At 42.9% G+C, this 13,439-nt stretch overlaps 5 protein-coding genes across 5 annotated transcripts; 2 read left to right on the top strand and 3 right to left on the bottom strand.

Moving 5' to 3' along the window:
• The first annotated feature begins 341 nt into the window (after positions 1-341).
• On the top strand, positions 342-2,468 carry LOC120448343 (UPF0489 protein C5orf22 homolog). Its single transcript, XM_039630305.2, has 2 exons — positions 342-1,042; positions 1,367-2,468. The coding sequence occupies exons 1-2, from the start codon at positions 484-486 to the stop codon at positions 2,266-2,268; spliced, it is 1,461 nt and encodes a 486-aa protein (XP_039486239.1). The 5' UTR covers positions 342-483; the 3' UTR covers positions 2,269-2,468.
• A 130-nt stretch (positions 2,469-2,598) lies between these two features.
• On the bottom strand, positions 2,599-3,945 carry LOC120448345 (protein canopy homolog 4). The gene has a single exon (XM_039630307.1). The coding sequence runs from the start codon at positions 3,841-3,843 to the stop codon at positions 3,178-3,180; it is 666 nt and encodes a 221-aa protein (XP_039486241.1). The 5' UTR covers positions 3,844-3,945; the 3' UTR covers positions 2,599-3,177.
• A 196-nt stretch (positions 3,946-4,141) lies between these two features.
• LOC120448344 (ATP-dependent (S)-NAD(P)H-hydrate dehydratase) lies at positions 4,142-5,327 on the bottom strand. Its single transcript, XM_039630306.1, has 2 exons — positions 4,945-5,327; positions 4,142-4,883 (listed from the first exon to the last, which is right to left on the bottom strand). Exons 1-2 carry the CDS (start codon positions 5,269-5,271, stop codon positions 4,308-4,310), a joined length of 903 nt encoding a protein of 300 aa, XP_039486240.1. The 5' UTR covers positions 5,272-5,327; the 3' UTR covers positions 4,142-4,307.
• A 296-nt stretch (positions 5,328-5,623) lies between these two features.
• On the top strand, positions 5,624-6,675 carry LOC120449783. Its single transcript, XM_039632424.1, has 2 exons — positions 5,624-5,788; positions 5,845-6,675. The coding sequence occupies exons 1-2, from the start codon at positions 5,741-5,743 to the stop codon at positions 6,604-6,606; spliced, it is 810 nt and encodes a 269-aa protein (XP_039488358.1). The 5' UTR covers positions 5,624-5,740; the 3' UTR covers positions 6,607-6,675.
• A 328-nt stretch (positions 6,676-7,003) lies between these two features.
• On the bottom strand, positions 7,004-7,955 carry LOC120449784 (protein Gemin2). Its single transcript, XM_039632425.1, has 2 exons — positions 7,643-7,955; positions 7,004-7,592 (listed from the first exon to the last, which is right to left on the bottom strand). Exons 1-2 carry the CDS (start codon positions 7,856-7,858, stop codon positions 7,071-7,073), a joined length of 738 nt encoding a protein of 245 aa, XP_039488359.1. The 5' UTR covers positions 7,859-7,955; the 3' UTR covers positions 7,004-7,070.
• Between the last annotated feature and the right edge of the window lie 5,484 nt (positions 7,956-13,439).

Here is a 13,439-nt window from a genome sequence, read left to right as displayed (position 1 = left end):
AAATTTAATTCTTTATATGTAACTATATTGTATATATATTAAGATATTTCAAAATTTCGTTTAGCTAAATTTAGAACAGTTCTGGAAGTACTTCTACTAATGCCTTAAAAATGAGGAAAACTAATTTAATTTAATTTAAAATTGTTCTGATCAACATTTACACAATTATGTTTCTTATACTTCAAAAGTAACTGGCGAATAAACTTACATTAGATGGGAAAATAACGAATTTAAATTCAAACTCTCAAATTAAATCGATATTTCGATAGTTGGGTCCTATTAATGGGACCATATTTCAGGGTTACCATTTAAACATAATACGTCGGTCACAGTCGAGCACAAGCTGGCCACACTGTCAAACAGCTGTTGATGGTCAAAGACCCCCAAAAAATTAAATACAAAAGAAATTAAGTCTGCTTACCGTGCAAGTAATCGAAGAGAGTGCTAAGATCCGAGGCGTACAGTCAAATAGATCGCGAGAAAATGGAATCGGATACGCTGGATCAGGAGAGTGCTGCGGCTGCTCTAAAGAAACTATCGCCAAGTGAAAGTCCCGAAAGTTCGAAGAAATGGGAGCCGACTGCGGATGTGGGCGAGGGGGACGGCAATGAAGAGGGAAGGGAAGAAGAGGCGCCGCCAACAAAGAGACAAAAGACTGCAGACGAAAAGGAGCAAAATCGGAAGGAAGACGAGGAAGCCGAGGAAGCCGAGGAAGCCGACGAGAGCGAAGAGCTGGATGATGAAGAGGAGGATGAGGCGGATGATGGCGAGGGCATCGTCCAGATTGGCGCCACCATCAGTCCGAGGCACTTCCAACGCATCCCCGTTTTCATCGTCGACTATCACAACGATGTGTTGGAGTTCATCTACCGCTGCTTTGCCACCCGCCACCTTCCGCTGGAGAACAACACCCTCGTCCACTTTGATTCGCATCCGGATCTAGTCATTCCCCGGCACATAGCCGCCAGTTCCACCTACCAAAAGGACACCATGCTCAACGAGCTCAGCATCGAGAACTGGATCATGCCCACACTATATGCAGGTAAGAAAAACCATAGGAAATCGAAGAGAACTATATCACACAGTACCTTAGTGTTAAATGCTGTAATTTTCTCTCGAAGTAAAAAACAATGAATAACAAGTCAGATGACTGAAGTAATAGTATTTTTTGTTGTCAAGAAATATATATGCATATCTTGATTACTGCTATGTATAAAGCATCCATTGCCTACTGTTGCTTCTCTGTTTAAATTCCCTAAGAATTTCAAAACATACCTTTTGGTTTTCCTCAGCAGGTGATAATAATTAAATTCTTTCGGTTTGATAATTAGTATTTCCTTTTTAAAAACATTACACTTCTTTTCAGGACATTTCAACCGAGTCGTGTGGTTGAAGAATTCGTGGTGCCAGCAGCTGCCCACTGGCAGACATGACTTCAAGGTTGGACAAAAGGACGACCGCATTGGAGTGGACTGCCCGTTGGACTACTTCATTGCCGATGGTAATTACTGCACTACGGAGGATCTGCAGGAAGCTAGGAGCGTGGAGCTGCAGGTCCACGATGCAGACAGCGAAAGCCTCAATCCGAACGAATTCCTAACGGAGAAGGACGTCAACGGATTCGTGCTGGATATTGACCTCGATTTCTTCAGCACGTCCAACCCGTTCTTGGAAATATACAAGGATGCCGATTGCTACAATCAGCTGAAGGAGATCTTCCACTTCGAAAGCGTGGAAAAGGTAAAAAAGTCGGGCACCGCTTCCATAGCAGATTATTTGGCCACAGCGGAGAGGCGACAGACTCAGTTGGATGCTCTGAAGACGATTTTCTGGCATCTGGAAGAGGAGCGCAATTTCGAAGGACTGGAGAAACCAGACGAGACCGTGATCACGCCCGAAGTATACGCTAAAATTGTGAAATTGGCCGATCAGCTGCAGGAGAAATATCCAGACGATGAAATCGACTGGCATTTGATCTTCGATTCGGGCAGCACCACCGATAATAATGGCTTGCCTCACCACATCAGCACCGCCGCAGAGTTGGAAACGTACTTTGCAAACTTCAAGAGATTTTTAGAGCGCTTACCAGTTCCTCCAGTGGCCATTACGATGGCCCATTCCGCTCAGGACGACTACTGCCCCCAGGATCAGGTGGCATTCATCGAGGAATGCGTCCTACGCCTGCTTAGGGAAGTTTTCGGCGAAAGACTGCATGACAAAGCCATCCTGCACTATATGGACGATCCTTGGGATGTGATGAAGCTCTAAGCTTAATGATATCTAGGGGTTCTCCCACCCGCCACTGCGAATTAGATTCAGCGTTTACAAAACTCGTTTGGACGGGAAAACCCCTTGACTAGCAGATCCCCGTAGTGATTTCGAATTAGAACCTAATGATGGAAAATCCAATACTAATTATAATTATATTTTTTACTTTGAAATATACGCGAAGTATTTATTACAGACAATTAAACAAACTCTTCCATTTAAATAAACCTTGTATATTCCTTCTCAGGATAAAAGGACAAAAACTTAACGGTTTCGTAACGAGATCCTTATTAAATGACGGAAAAACTGCCCCAGTAAAATCAAAATAGGTATACACAGACATCTTATATTTTAAGTTAAATACTAAATTTCATACAAAATTCGAGGGCGTTCAAGAAGCACTCTTCGATTCAATGCCAAAGGTTCCTGGAAAATGCCTAAAATCTCAATTATAAGCATGAAGTGGCGTAAACACCTGAACTGTTGCCTGGGGGCAATGGCTGGCCACCTCATTGAGGGCAGTCAACTTTTAATTGTCGACCCCAATTCGTGGCCGAAATCAATAAGCCAATGGCCCCAGGCGAAACTTTCAGTAGCATTTGGTGGTTCAGTCGTTGTGGAAGTTATACAGATAAAATTGAGAGACAAATAGTAAGTTTACTTAAGCTAATTAAACACTTTTTGCTTTGTTCGGTAGGTGGTAAAGCTTAATCTGATTTCCATTTCGAAAAAAGTAAGAACATTAAAATTTGAGTAAATAAATTTTGCTTTCCATAGTTGGAGTAGGTTCAAAAACTAAATTTGGTGTTAATTTTCAAATGTATCGACAATAGCTGCACTTTACCTACTTTTAACGAGATGGAATTACAATTGGGTAGGGATTCCTAGGATATACATGGATTCTTTGGCTCAAAGCTCCTCCTTGTCGCCCTTGGCCTTTTCCATTTTGGCCTTTCTGGCTTCCGGGAGCGCGAGCTGCTCCTTGAGGCATTCCCTTTCGGCCTTTTTCTTGAGGACGTGGTCCTCGCAGAGATGCTTCTTCAGGGACTTCTCGTCCTGGTGCTTAAAGTACCAGTCGCTGATGGTTTCCTCGTACTCCTCCAGTAGGTTTTCGCACTGAGTTTTCATTTGGGTGACCTCCACTGGCGGCTTGTCCCACAGCTCGTAGGGTATTCCTAGATCCACCTTGACGCCCTTGTCCACAAGGCCGTGGAGGGTCTGGAAGGTCTGGGACATTCCCTTGGCGAATCTCGTGCTGTCCGAGCGTTCCTTGTGCAGATTGTACTCCAGGACTCGCTCGCACACGTTCTCTAGAGACTCGAGGAGACGCAGTTCGCTCCGGCGGTATTCGGTGCGCTTCTTGGGCTTTACATCGTCCACAGAGTATCCAATTTCGATAACGTCGTGCGACTTTCCAGTCTCCCCAAGTCGCGCCTCCAGTTCAGTGGCCAGGATTTTGCAGGCTTCGCAGCGGTTGGCATAGCGAACTCCCTGCTCCTCCTCGGGGGAATCCGCTCCGGCCAACTGCAGGAGGAGCCAGAGTGCCACAAAACCAGAAAGTCCTTTGAGGAGCATTTTCACAGCTTGATAAATTCGAAAACAATAATAAACCTGACGTGGAAATGCCGCTCGCGACAAGACCAGTGCTCCAAAACACCAAGAACCAAACAGCTCTGCCGTTTTAGCTTTTTTTTTACCACCAACAAAAGCCAAATCAATTTTTGTATCCCAATTTCTGATTTATTTATATATTAAATTTTTTATCATTTTATTTCTTTATATTATAAACGGTTTTATTTATTTTTTTTATAACGAATATCAAAAATTTCTGCTCTCCAAATTAATGAACCAGATGTTTTAACGTCGATGTAAATGCAATTAGAAAATCTGGCTTTTAATAATTCACATAAAATTCCTATCCACACCAACAGATTTCCTTTTATAAGAAAATTAAAGTCCCGCGATAATTAAAAATTCGGTTAATGGGCGCCCATTTGAAATTAAAGGTTAAAGTCTGAGTTTAAGTCACTAGTGAAATCCTATTGAGGATCACTGTTTTCGAACTCGGCTTGAAATACGACGGGTATTTCATTGACCATGTCACTGGCCAGCAGGCTGCGTCCAAACTTTTGGAAAGCAGCCGCGTTTAACTTCTTGACAAAGTAACTAGAGGCACATGCAGCTACTAGGGCGGGATTGGGTTCGTCCGACTGCAGCGACCACGAGAAGAAGGTGGCCAAAGATCCGGAGAGAAGGTCACCTTGACCACCGCACCTGCGACCGGAACCACCGGTGGGCATTGAGTGGACTTCGTTGCAGTGGGGGACATAGACCTTGTCATTGGCTCCCTTTTCCAGGACAGTAACTCCAGCTCCCAGGAGGGACATTCTCTGGCGCGCCTCCTCGGAATCCTCCCCAAACAGTCTCCGGAATTCCATGACATTTGGCGTGAGCAAAACATTTCGCTGTCCACAGATCAGGTTCAAGTTATCATTGAGCAGAAAAAGTCCATCGGCGTCTATGACAACTGGTTTCTTGGTGTCCATGCACAGCTTAAGTATGTTGGATGCAGTTTTCAGGATGCTCGGTTCCCGACCCAGTCCAGGTCCAATAACCTTATCGATTCTAAATTTAGCATTGAAATTGCTAACACATAGCATATATGTGGTTACTCACAATGACGTGAAGGCGCTCCAACCAGGGCGTAATTCTCTCCACTGCATCCACACAATCCAGAACTGGATGCACGATGAGATCGGGACTGTAGGACTTGATAATGGCCGATGCATTCGAGTGGCAGAACACATGCGCCAAGTCAGCGCCCACTCTTATCGAGGAAATGGCCGCAAAGTATGGGGCACCGGTGTACTCCAAGGACCCGCCGATCACTCCGATGCGTCCGTACTGCCCCTTGTGCTTGTTGTTCACCAGCTTGGGCACCACCGTCTTGAACAGCGCCAGCAGCTTCGGCAGGTGCACAGGTATATCCGTAACTGCAGCCATCACCACCACCCTTGTCTATTGGTGTTTACTATTGCTAAGACTAGTGATGCACTTTGTGGTCAGGTTTCCTATCGGTTGCTGTTATCACTGTGCACTGTGAGAATATTCTCATTGTTATCAGTAGGTAATGGTATAGCTTTGAAAACTGAGTTACAAGGGAATGGAACTACGGAAAAATGTCATTAGGCTAAGCTAATGAAATACCTTTTTGTTTTTTATTATTGACATGATTATTAACTGAAAAGCTTGATCCTAAGAATTGCCCTTTTCAACTTTTCCGCTATCAATCAAAGTAGCGGCGTTATCGGCGAGTAATCGACTTTGAAATTCACTTTTAACCGCTGCCCCGGCAACCAGGGGCTCCAAAACAAAGAACCATGCGCTTTCGCCCCCCAATCCCCGAATCACACCCCAACAGATGGCTCCTTTCCGGCAGCCAAGTTGACTTTCACTTGGAATTAGTCAGGAAATGTCCCACAAGAGATTCTACGTAAAGTTAGACCTGCAGCTCCATGCGGTTTGTAGTTATATCGGTGGGAATACCTTTGACTCGAAGTCCCTTTCCACTTTCAGCTCACTTGTCCTGGCGTTTGGCTGTGCTCACACGGATATTTGGAGGCCACCATCAAGACCTTGGGCTACTACTTTCGAACTGGACCCATGGAGCCGCGGTTTCCGATGCTGTGCCACGATCAGTTCACGATGGAGGGATACTTTAAGAGCGTAAGCTGCTTGGAGGACATGCACGAGCTACTAAAAGCTGAGCAGCTTGAGATAACCGTGTGGCAGAATGGCCGAAGGTTGGCCTACTTCGTGGGCAGTCTCTCGGATGTGATGCAGCCCACGTTCCCGCGACTGAGCTGTGCCCACAGCGCCAATGTTCAGCTGCTGATGAAGGCGACGCCTGCTTTTCCGGGAATCCTGGCGCCGAAGGTGGAGCTATCTGCGCAGCTGACCACGCAGGATCGAAAAAAGGTGTGCAGTTGCTCCAGTTCCCGGGAGTACTCTGTGCCTCCCGTCAATCGCCACGTCGAGAGTCGCTGCTTGGGCCAATTGGATCAGCCTCGAAAGCAGCAAACAGTGTGCCATGGCAGGAAATCCAATTGTTGTCCAAGTGCCAGTTACGCCGCTGGGAGAGGTGGCTCTCCTGCCCAACAGAGTCAGCAGGGACGACGATTGTCCTCCTGCTCCAGCACAACTCAGTTAAGTAGCGTAAGCCGAAGCTCCTCGCTGACGGAGTGCAGCCATTTGTCCAGCTGCAGTACTCCTTTGGATGATCACCACAACAGCTGCGATATTTGCCAGGCCTACAGGCGCATGTTTCCTTCTTACTGAATACATAAGCAAATTAATTTATCAAATGAGTCTTATTGGTTTAAAGAAATCGTTTGGTGTTTATTAAATAAACATTCTTATGTTGCCACCCACGAAACAAGTGCAACTTTATATAATGGGCGACATTTCAGTAGGTTTTAATGATTTCTGAAGAAGAGTTCAAGAAAAATACTTGTAAAATATTCATTAAATTGATAACTGCAAATCTATATATTCTCACTTTGATGATTTACGATTTAATTTTGACGTTCCTTAAGGAGATAATTTTCTTGAATGCTATACATATCTGTTTATTAACCAAATTAATGTTTTTTTGAAGTACTGCAACAGAACACTAAAAATTATGTCAAAACATTTAGAAGCGATATAAACACAATTTCCAGCTTAGCTTCTGCGCTTTTATAGGTAACAAAATAATCAGATTTGTGCTTATATTAGGGTTTTCTAAATTAGAAATATGATACCTATATGTAATCCTTAAAATCACTCTGTGCAAAGACCTGAACGGTGAGTGTTAGTAGAAGATTGTAGGGGGCTGCCCGCTGCACCTCGTCTTCCTTTAGTTGATTTCTCAGATGGATGCAGGCTCGGGCGATGTAGCGAAGAGTGCTGAACACGTGAGGTTCCAGTGGAAGGTGGAGGCAGACCAAAGTGGCATACAGCCAGCGAGCTAGCCAGACATCGTCGAGTAGGTCCACCGTGGAGTTGGGATCCTGCAGCCACTTGCTAAGCTTTTCCAGCAAGTGCTCCAAGTCGTTTTGGCTCAAATGGAGAAGGGTGCTCAGGAGGGGCTGTTGATTCTGGCAGAATTCCTGCCACTTCTCGTGATCGGAGGTCAAAGGCGGTTCTGCGGACTGGTCGTAGTTGTTGTTGGCCAGCTCCCTACGAAGGACTAGCACCTGGGATCGGGCTGCTTGGAAGGATTTCACCTGTTCGTCCTGCCATTCGGGCGTGGGCAGCAGGCACTTAAACGGGGGCAGCTCGGGCTACAAAATCATTAGTAAGTAACTGCTAGTAGAGAGTGGTCCGAACTTACATTATCCAACATCTCAATTGTGGTACTTCCTGTATTATTCCTGATTTTGGGTGATCTTTTGGTAACCACAGCTGGACATCGCTTCCTCTCGTAGAACATGTGCATTAGGTACTCTTCCCCGGACTCCGGCGGCTTCAGGGGATCGAAATTGCTATCCGGCTCACGGATCTCAAGTGCCTGGAGTTGAAAAGTCTGTTCCTCGGGCTCATGCTGCATGTTTTTACTGTATTTATCCCAATTAATGTTGAAATCTTAGTGCCAAATACGAAGCCGCCAAGAAGTGTGACCGTTTGCGTCGTGCCTCTAAAATGCCTACTATCGAAAACTGCAAAAGTGAGGGTTCTAGGGTTGTCAACATCAAAAAGTTGGTTAAACGTAATTTCAAAATGGAATAGGGTAAAAAATGATCTTAAAAATTTTTTTATTCTTCTTCTTTCCATGGATTCCTATGACCTAAAGCTATTATATATTTCCGAAATTTGCGTAATTATACCCGTTACTCGTAGAGTAAAAGGGTATACTAGATTCGTTGAAAAGTATGTAACAGGCAGAAGGAAGCGTTTCCGACCATATAAACTATATATATTCTTGATCAGGATCAATAGCCGAGTCGATCTGGCCATGTCCGTCTGTCCGTCCGTCCGTCTGTCCGTCTGTCCGCCCGTATGAACGTCGAGATCTCAGGAACTACAAAAGCCAGAATGTTGAGATTAAGCATACAAGTTTGTCGATTCATGTTGCCACGCCCACTCTAACGCCCACAAACCGCTTAAAACTGCCACTCCCACACTTTTGAAAAATGTTTTGATATTTTTTCATTTTTTTATTGATCTTGTAAATTTCTATGGATTTGCAAAAAAACTTTTTGCCACGCCCACTCTAACGCCCACAAACCGCCCAAAACTGCCACGCCCACACTTTTGAAAAATGTTTTGATATTTTTTCATTTTTTTATTGATCTTGTAAATTTCTATCGATTTGCAAAAAAACTTTTTGCCACGCCCACTCTAACGTCCACAAACCGCCAAAAACTGTCAGTGTTGACTTTCACTAGCTGAGTAACGGGTATCAGATAGTCGGTGAACTCGACTATAGCGTTCTCTCTTGTTTTTGTTTTGGAAACAGTGGATGTGACCATCTGCTAAAACAAACTTGGAACTTAAGACAAACTGCATAACCTAGTCTAAACTTTCGTGCTATTAAAGTTCCAAAAACCTAGATGTTCTTACTTAGAGAGGGAGGGTCATGAATATATATTAGGAATAGTTGGAAGTGCTTTCTGATACCTGTTAGATACTTTCAACGAATCCGGTGTACCTTCTTACACTTGTAAAACCAAAGATTTTAAAACACTATTTTTGTGTTTTCTGAAGTTGTTCTTATCATAGTTCATGACACTTATTTATCAGCCACATTAATTAGTAAATTAGTATTGTAAATTAGTAATTCACAATGGTATTAAAAAGAAAGGCCTTTCATTCCGTGAAAAAAGTTTTCATTAAAAGAAAGAGCACCTTAAGCTTCTTAGGAGCAATTGCCTTTCATAAAACACTTTGTCCGTTCGTTTTTTTCTAAACATTTTAAATTTAATCACTTCAACCAGCGGAAAATTTGTTTTCTTGAAGCAAAAAGGACATTCTTATACGAGCCGCACGAACGTTTATTTTTAATCAACGGCAGGCCAAGACAAAGCGATCTTGGCCATATAACAAAGCCCGTTTGTACGCCGCACTTACCCGGCAGCCCGATGTCCTTCTGCAAGTCCCAGGACCCCGGCAATAATAGGACTATAAAAAAGGCATTTCATAATTGTCTTACGAGAGTGGGCGGACAGTCGGTAACTGGGAAGCGGCCCCGATTTCAGGTTAAGCTTCAGTTCCAGCCTCAGGTGTGTGCGTGTGCGGCTTTTGTGTCGGATCCTTGGGGCCGTAAAATAGCCCGCAAGGAGCCAAAGGAGCATGGTAGCAAAGGAGCTTGGGAGCAGGCTGGGCTCAATTAGCTGTCAGTCGCAGGCCGAACTTGGACCCGACCGAATCTCCTCCTGTTTGCTCCCCATTATTCGCTCGGCATTGAATGTGCAAATAGTCATGCCCGGCAAAGTGCTGATTAAGCTGGCGGTTTTAGCGTATGCATTAAATTTAAAATTCATTAAAAGAAAGGTCAGAGCGCAAAATACTTTAGCCAAGAGCACAGAGAATAATATGGAAATACGAAAGGGGAAAACATATGTTGTGAAATTGAAATTGCGCAAATTTCGGTGGCTGCATAAGCTTATTTCCATCCAGTGAAAAAAATAGTCGCAAATAATAATCGCACTTTCAATTTAAAAATCTGAAAATTAGCAAGACTGTTGGCTGGGGCGCAAAACACAATTTTTCAGAAATTCCTTATTTTAAATAGTTTAAACTTTGGGGGTTCATTCTCCACTTGGTTTATTACGGAAATCATAAAAGAATTGTTAAAAGGCAACAAAAATCAGGGAAATGGCTGTAAGGAACCAGAAACATGCGTCGACATCCAGACACTGTGTCGCTTTTCTTGCCCTTCGGCCCCTTTGCTTTTTGGGGACTTTTCCCATTGCGATGGGGTAGGGAAAACCCACTGCACGCGCTTTTCGTTTGATTCCTTCCCTGTTCCTTTGGACTCGCGGCACTGAAGTTTCGAGTTTCCTTCCCGAGTTGAACAATGTGTATCCGCATTTGTTTTCCTTTACTTTGCAGTCAGCAAAAATAATGTCCATGGTTGCATGTTTGCAGTTTTCTCTCCAGTCCTTCAGCCTACGTTTGCATAATGTATGCGTCCAAAGTACAAAAAATTATTTTTAATGCATAAGGAAAATCTGAAATGCTTATCTGTTTGTTCGAGTGTGAGTGACAGTTTCCCAGCTTGGCTTCTACAACTTTTCCTTCTGGCTGTTTTTCGTTCCCCTTGAAAGTTATTTGCCCGCAACCAAATTTGTGCTGCATGCGCGCCTTTTAACCTTTTTCTTGTGTATCTTTAATCATTTTTAATTGAAATGTAAAAGGTCTGCGCAATGCTTCAGCACAGAAGGCCGAATCTGGTTATATAACACCATTAGGATTTCCCTTGCTCTAAACGGCTGGGTCCTCCATCCACATCCTCAAACTGCCCCAATCATCCAATTTGGTGGATCATCACTCGCAAAATTTGTTGGCGAATCGCTTTCATCGTGTACGCAATTTAAAATTTAAATTAAATTTAGTTTGACCTCTGACAAAGGTTACGAAAACGCAATTGTGCTAAGTTTCAATAATTTAAGGGGAATGCTTTCTAAACATGTTTTACAAGTTTTAACACAAAAGGCTCTGGTAATAAGAGCAAAACTAATTGTGTACATTATTATTGACCCATGAAAATATATCGAATCATTGTCATAAATTCTACAGCTCAATAGTTTAATAGGTCACCAAAACAGGACCACTGGGGGTCGTTACGGAATAGCAACTGTTTTTGAAACTTGACTCCCCCTAATAAATCAAGATATGTTTGATATTATGTGAGTGTCTTGGTAAATTTCATAGCGTGAGTCAATAGTCCGCCCAATTTAAAGAGTTAAAGCTAATATTAGTTGATTAATATTGATATTAATCATATAAGCAATTCAAACGAATAAAATTGAATTTTAATATGTAAAAATCAGTTGTTTTCGCACAGCGACCTAACGAAATACGTTTTGAAGTTGTTTTAGCAGCCAAATATTTGTACTTTAACTTGAATCTGAAGAACGGGTTGAAGTTTCAGAGATGGCATAACCTAATAACCTGGGTACAGATAAGTCTTTGCACACATCATTTCCTTCCTTGATTGCATGCATTTATTCCTGGTTTCTAGTCGAGGTCCAATCTTTCAACTTCATACTGCCTCCATTTCAGCTCTTTTAAAAAAAGGCGGAATATATTGCTCTTGTGCAGCGTTTTAGCAGGCCGACAAAATTTCAATTTCTGCCCAAGGCCCCACTGCAAGGACACATCCACAGTCAGAGTCAAGGACTCGACAGATGCTCGCTGCAGCTCGCCTCGTATTTGCAACAAGTTTAAGCACAAAGCGATGGAAAAAGCGAAATAAAGCAGGTGCATTTGCGGCTTGGCTCTCAAGGCGGCGGCTCGTGTGTGCTTCACCCTCTCACCCTCCCTCTGCACCACCAAAATCGAGCCAGCCTACCACCAACCACCAACCACCCACCTGCTAACTGTTGCCTACCACTTTTCAAATCATCCACATCCGCATGAACATCCAACGCTCTGACAACCTTGGGTTCTAAAAATATACGGCCCGGGCGTATCAAAAGCTACAAATACAACACAGACGGCATCAGCAATGCACTGATAAAATTGGGTATCATAAAAGTACTCACTGTATGCACTTGCTATGTTAATATTTAAATATATATATATATATATATATAAACGAAAAATATTTGTATAATCTTTAAATATTTACCGAATACGGGTACTTCTTTCTAATTATTATAAGTGGCATATATAAATATAAATAGAAAGCAATATGCACATATTGTGTACCATATTGTCTCAGTTAGCACGAGTAAAATCTGTTGAAAGGTTTTTAATGCGTCCAAAAGCAGAACTGGAAATTGAAAGTCATCATATAGGACCGTTTCGAGTGCGGGAGGGGGGGAATCGTGGAAAATTGCATTTCAATTATTTGGGCAATCGTTACGCATTCGTTCCTCACTGGTCACCCACTGCGTATACGTGATATGCAGCACATACATACATATGTATATACATATTTGAAAATATGTATCCGACCCAGCAGCAATCGGAGGTCCTGAAAATTGTATTTACCCTTGTTATAGATTCGTCCACAGCCACCGATTCCGCACTTGGGGCTTTTATTTTTCCTCTCTGCGGTTTGCGTGCTTAATTATGCACCAGACCCCCAGAAAACTATATGAACATATGTGTGTATACGAGTGTGTGGCAATGGACTCTTCCGGCCCGAGCTCCTTTAATCCGGCCGGGCTTTCGTCAAATGTTCTGGCCTAGTTCGGGCAATCTGTGCCAAATGTCCTTTGCCTTGATTTCAGCTAGTGTTTTCATTCCATTTCGTCTGCCTGGGGAGTTGCTTTGGCCTTTATGGATAACTTAGTTGGCAACACCCACAGAAACGAATGGGTGTTACATGTGCCGCACATTTGTACATATATGTGTCCATATTTGCTCTGGCAAATCAAATTGGGTTTGCTTAATTATTTAGATTAGCAACTTACCCCAAAGACAACCATCGACAGCCCGATTTATCACAATGCCCGAAGAACTTTGCGAATGGCCCGAATTCCAACTGTGATTGCTTGGATAAATGGGAAACTGGAGATTGAACCATTTCCAACTGGGCAAAGTTCCCAAATCAACTTATTTCCTGCCATTTGTTAAGTTCTCGTGGCTCATCAATATGCGTCAGTTCGATTACCCAAATATGCAACAATGCCGGCTTACTGAGGATTCAATTATCAGTGGCTCGTACTTCAAACACGGCATGAAATTTTAATGAATTTGAACTGAATAGCTTGGTTAATAAAATAACTCTTTGGCTGGCTGCTGAATTATTAATGACAACTAAATGTTGAGCGTTTCCTTTTAATTACTCTGCATCAATGTGGACTATATTTGAACAGTTAAAGTCCAATGAATAAAATGCTTCATTTCATTTTCGTGCTAGTTACGATTTGTTTTTATTATTAATGCTTAATCGAGGGCAATTAAAAAATGTCACATGCTTTGAAATCGTACATAAAAATATATAAGTTTATAAGAAT

The sequence above is a fragment of the Drosophila santomea genome, chromosome 3L (assembly GCF_016746245.2).
Source record: "Drosophila santomea strain STO CAGO 1482 chromosome 3L, Prin_Dsan_1.1, whole genome shotgun sequence".
Classification (NCBI taxonomy): domain Eukaryota; kingdom Metazoa; phylum Arthropoda; class Insecta; order Diptera; family Drosophilidae; genus Drosophila; species Drosophila santomea.
Note: the sequence above shows the minus strand (reverse complement) of the source record. Positions and strands in the feature narration are given on the sequence as shown.

Coding starts and splice junctions, on each gene's coding strand:
- LOC120448343 (XM_039630305.2), top strand. CDS start 484: ATGGAATCGGATACGCTGGATCAGGAGAGTGCTGCGGCTGCTCTAAAG. Junction 1,043..1,366: donor CATGCCCACACTATATGCAG/GTAAGAAAAACC, acceptor ACTTCTTTTCAG/GACATTTCAACCGAGTCGTG.
- LOC120448345 (XM_039630307.1), bottom strand. CDS start 3,843: ATGCTCCTCAAAGGACTTTCTGGTTTTGTGGCACTCTGGCTCCTCCTG.
- LOC120448344 (XM_039630306.1), bottom strand. CDS start 5,271: ATGGCTGCAGTTACGGATATACCTGTGCACCTGCCGAAGCTGCTGGCG. Junction 4,884..4,944: donor TGGAGCGCCTTCACGTCATT/GTGAGTAACCAC, acceptor AGAATCGATAAG/GTTATTGGACCTGGACTGGG.
- LOC120449783 (XM_039632424.1), top strand. CDS start 5,741: ATGTCCCACAAGAGATTCTACGTAAAGTTAGACCTGCAGCTCCATGCG. Junction 5,789..5,844: donor TAGACCTGCAGCTCCATGCG/GTTTGTAGTTAT, acceptor TTCCACTTTCAG/CTCACTTGTCCTGGCGTTTG.
- LOC120449784 (XM_039632425.1), bottom strand. CDS start 7,858: ATGCAGCATGAGCCCGAGGAACAGACTTTTCAACTCCAGGCACTTGAG. Junction 7,593..7,642: donor CAATTGAGATGTTGGATAAT/GTAAGTTCGGAC, acceptor ATGATTTTGTAG/CCCGAGCTGCCCCCGTTTAA.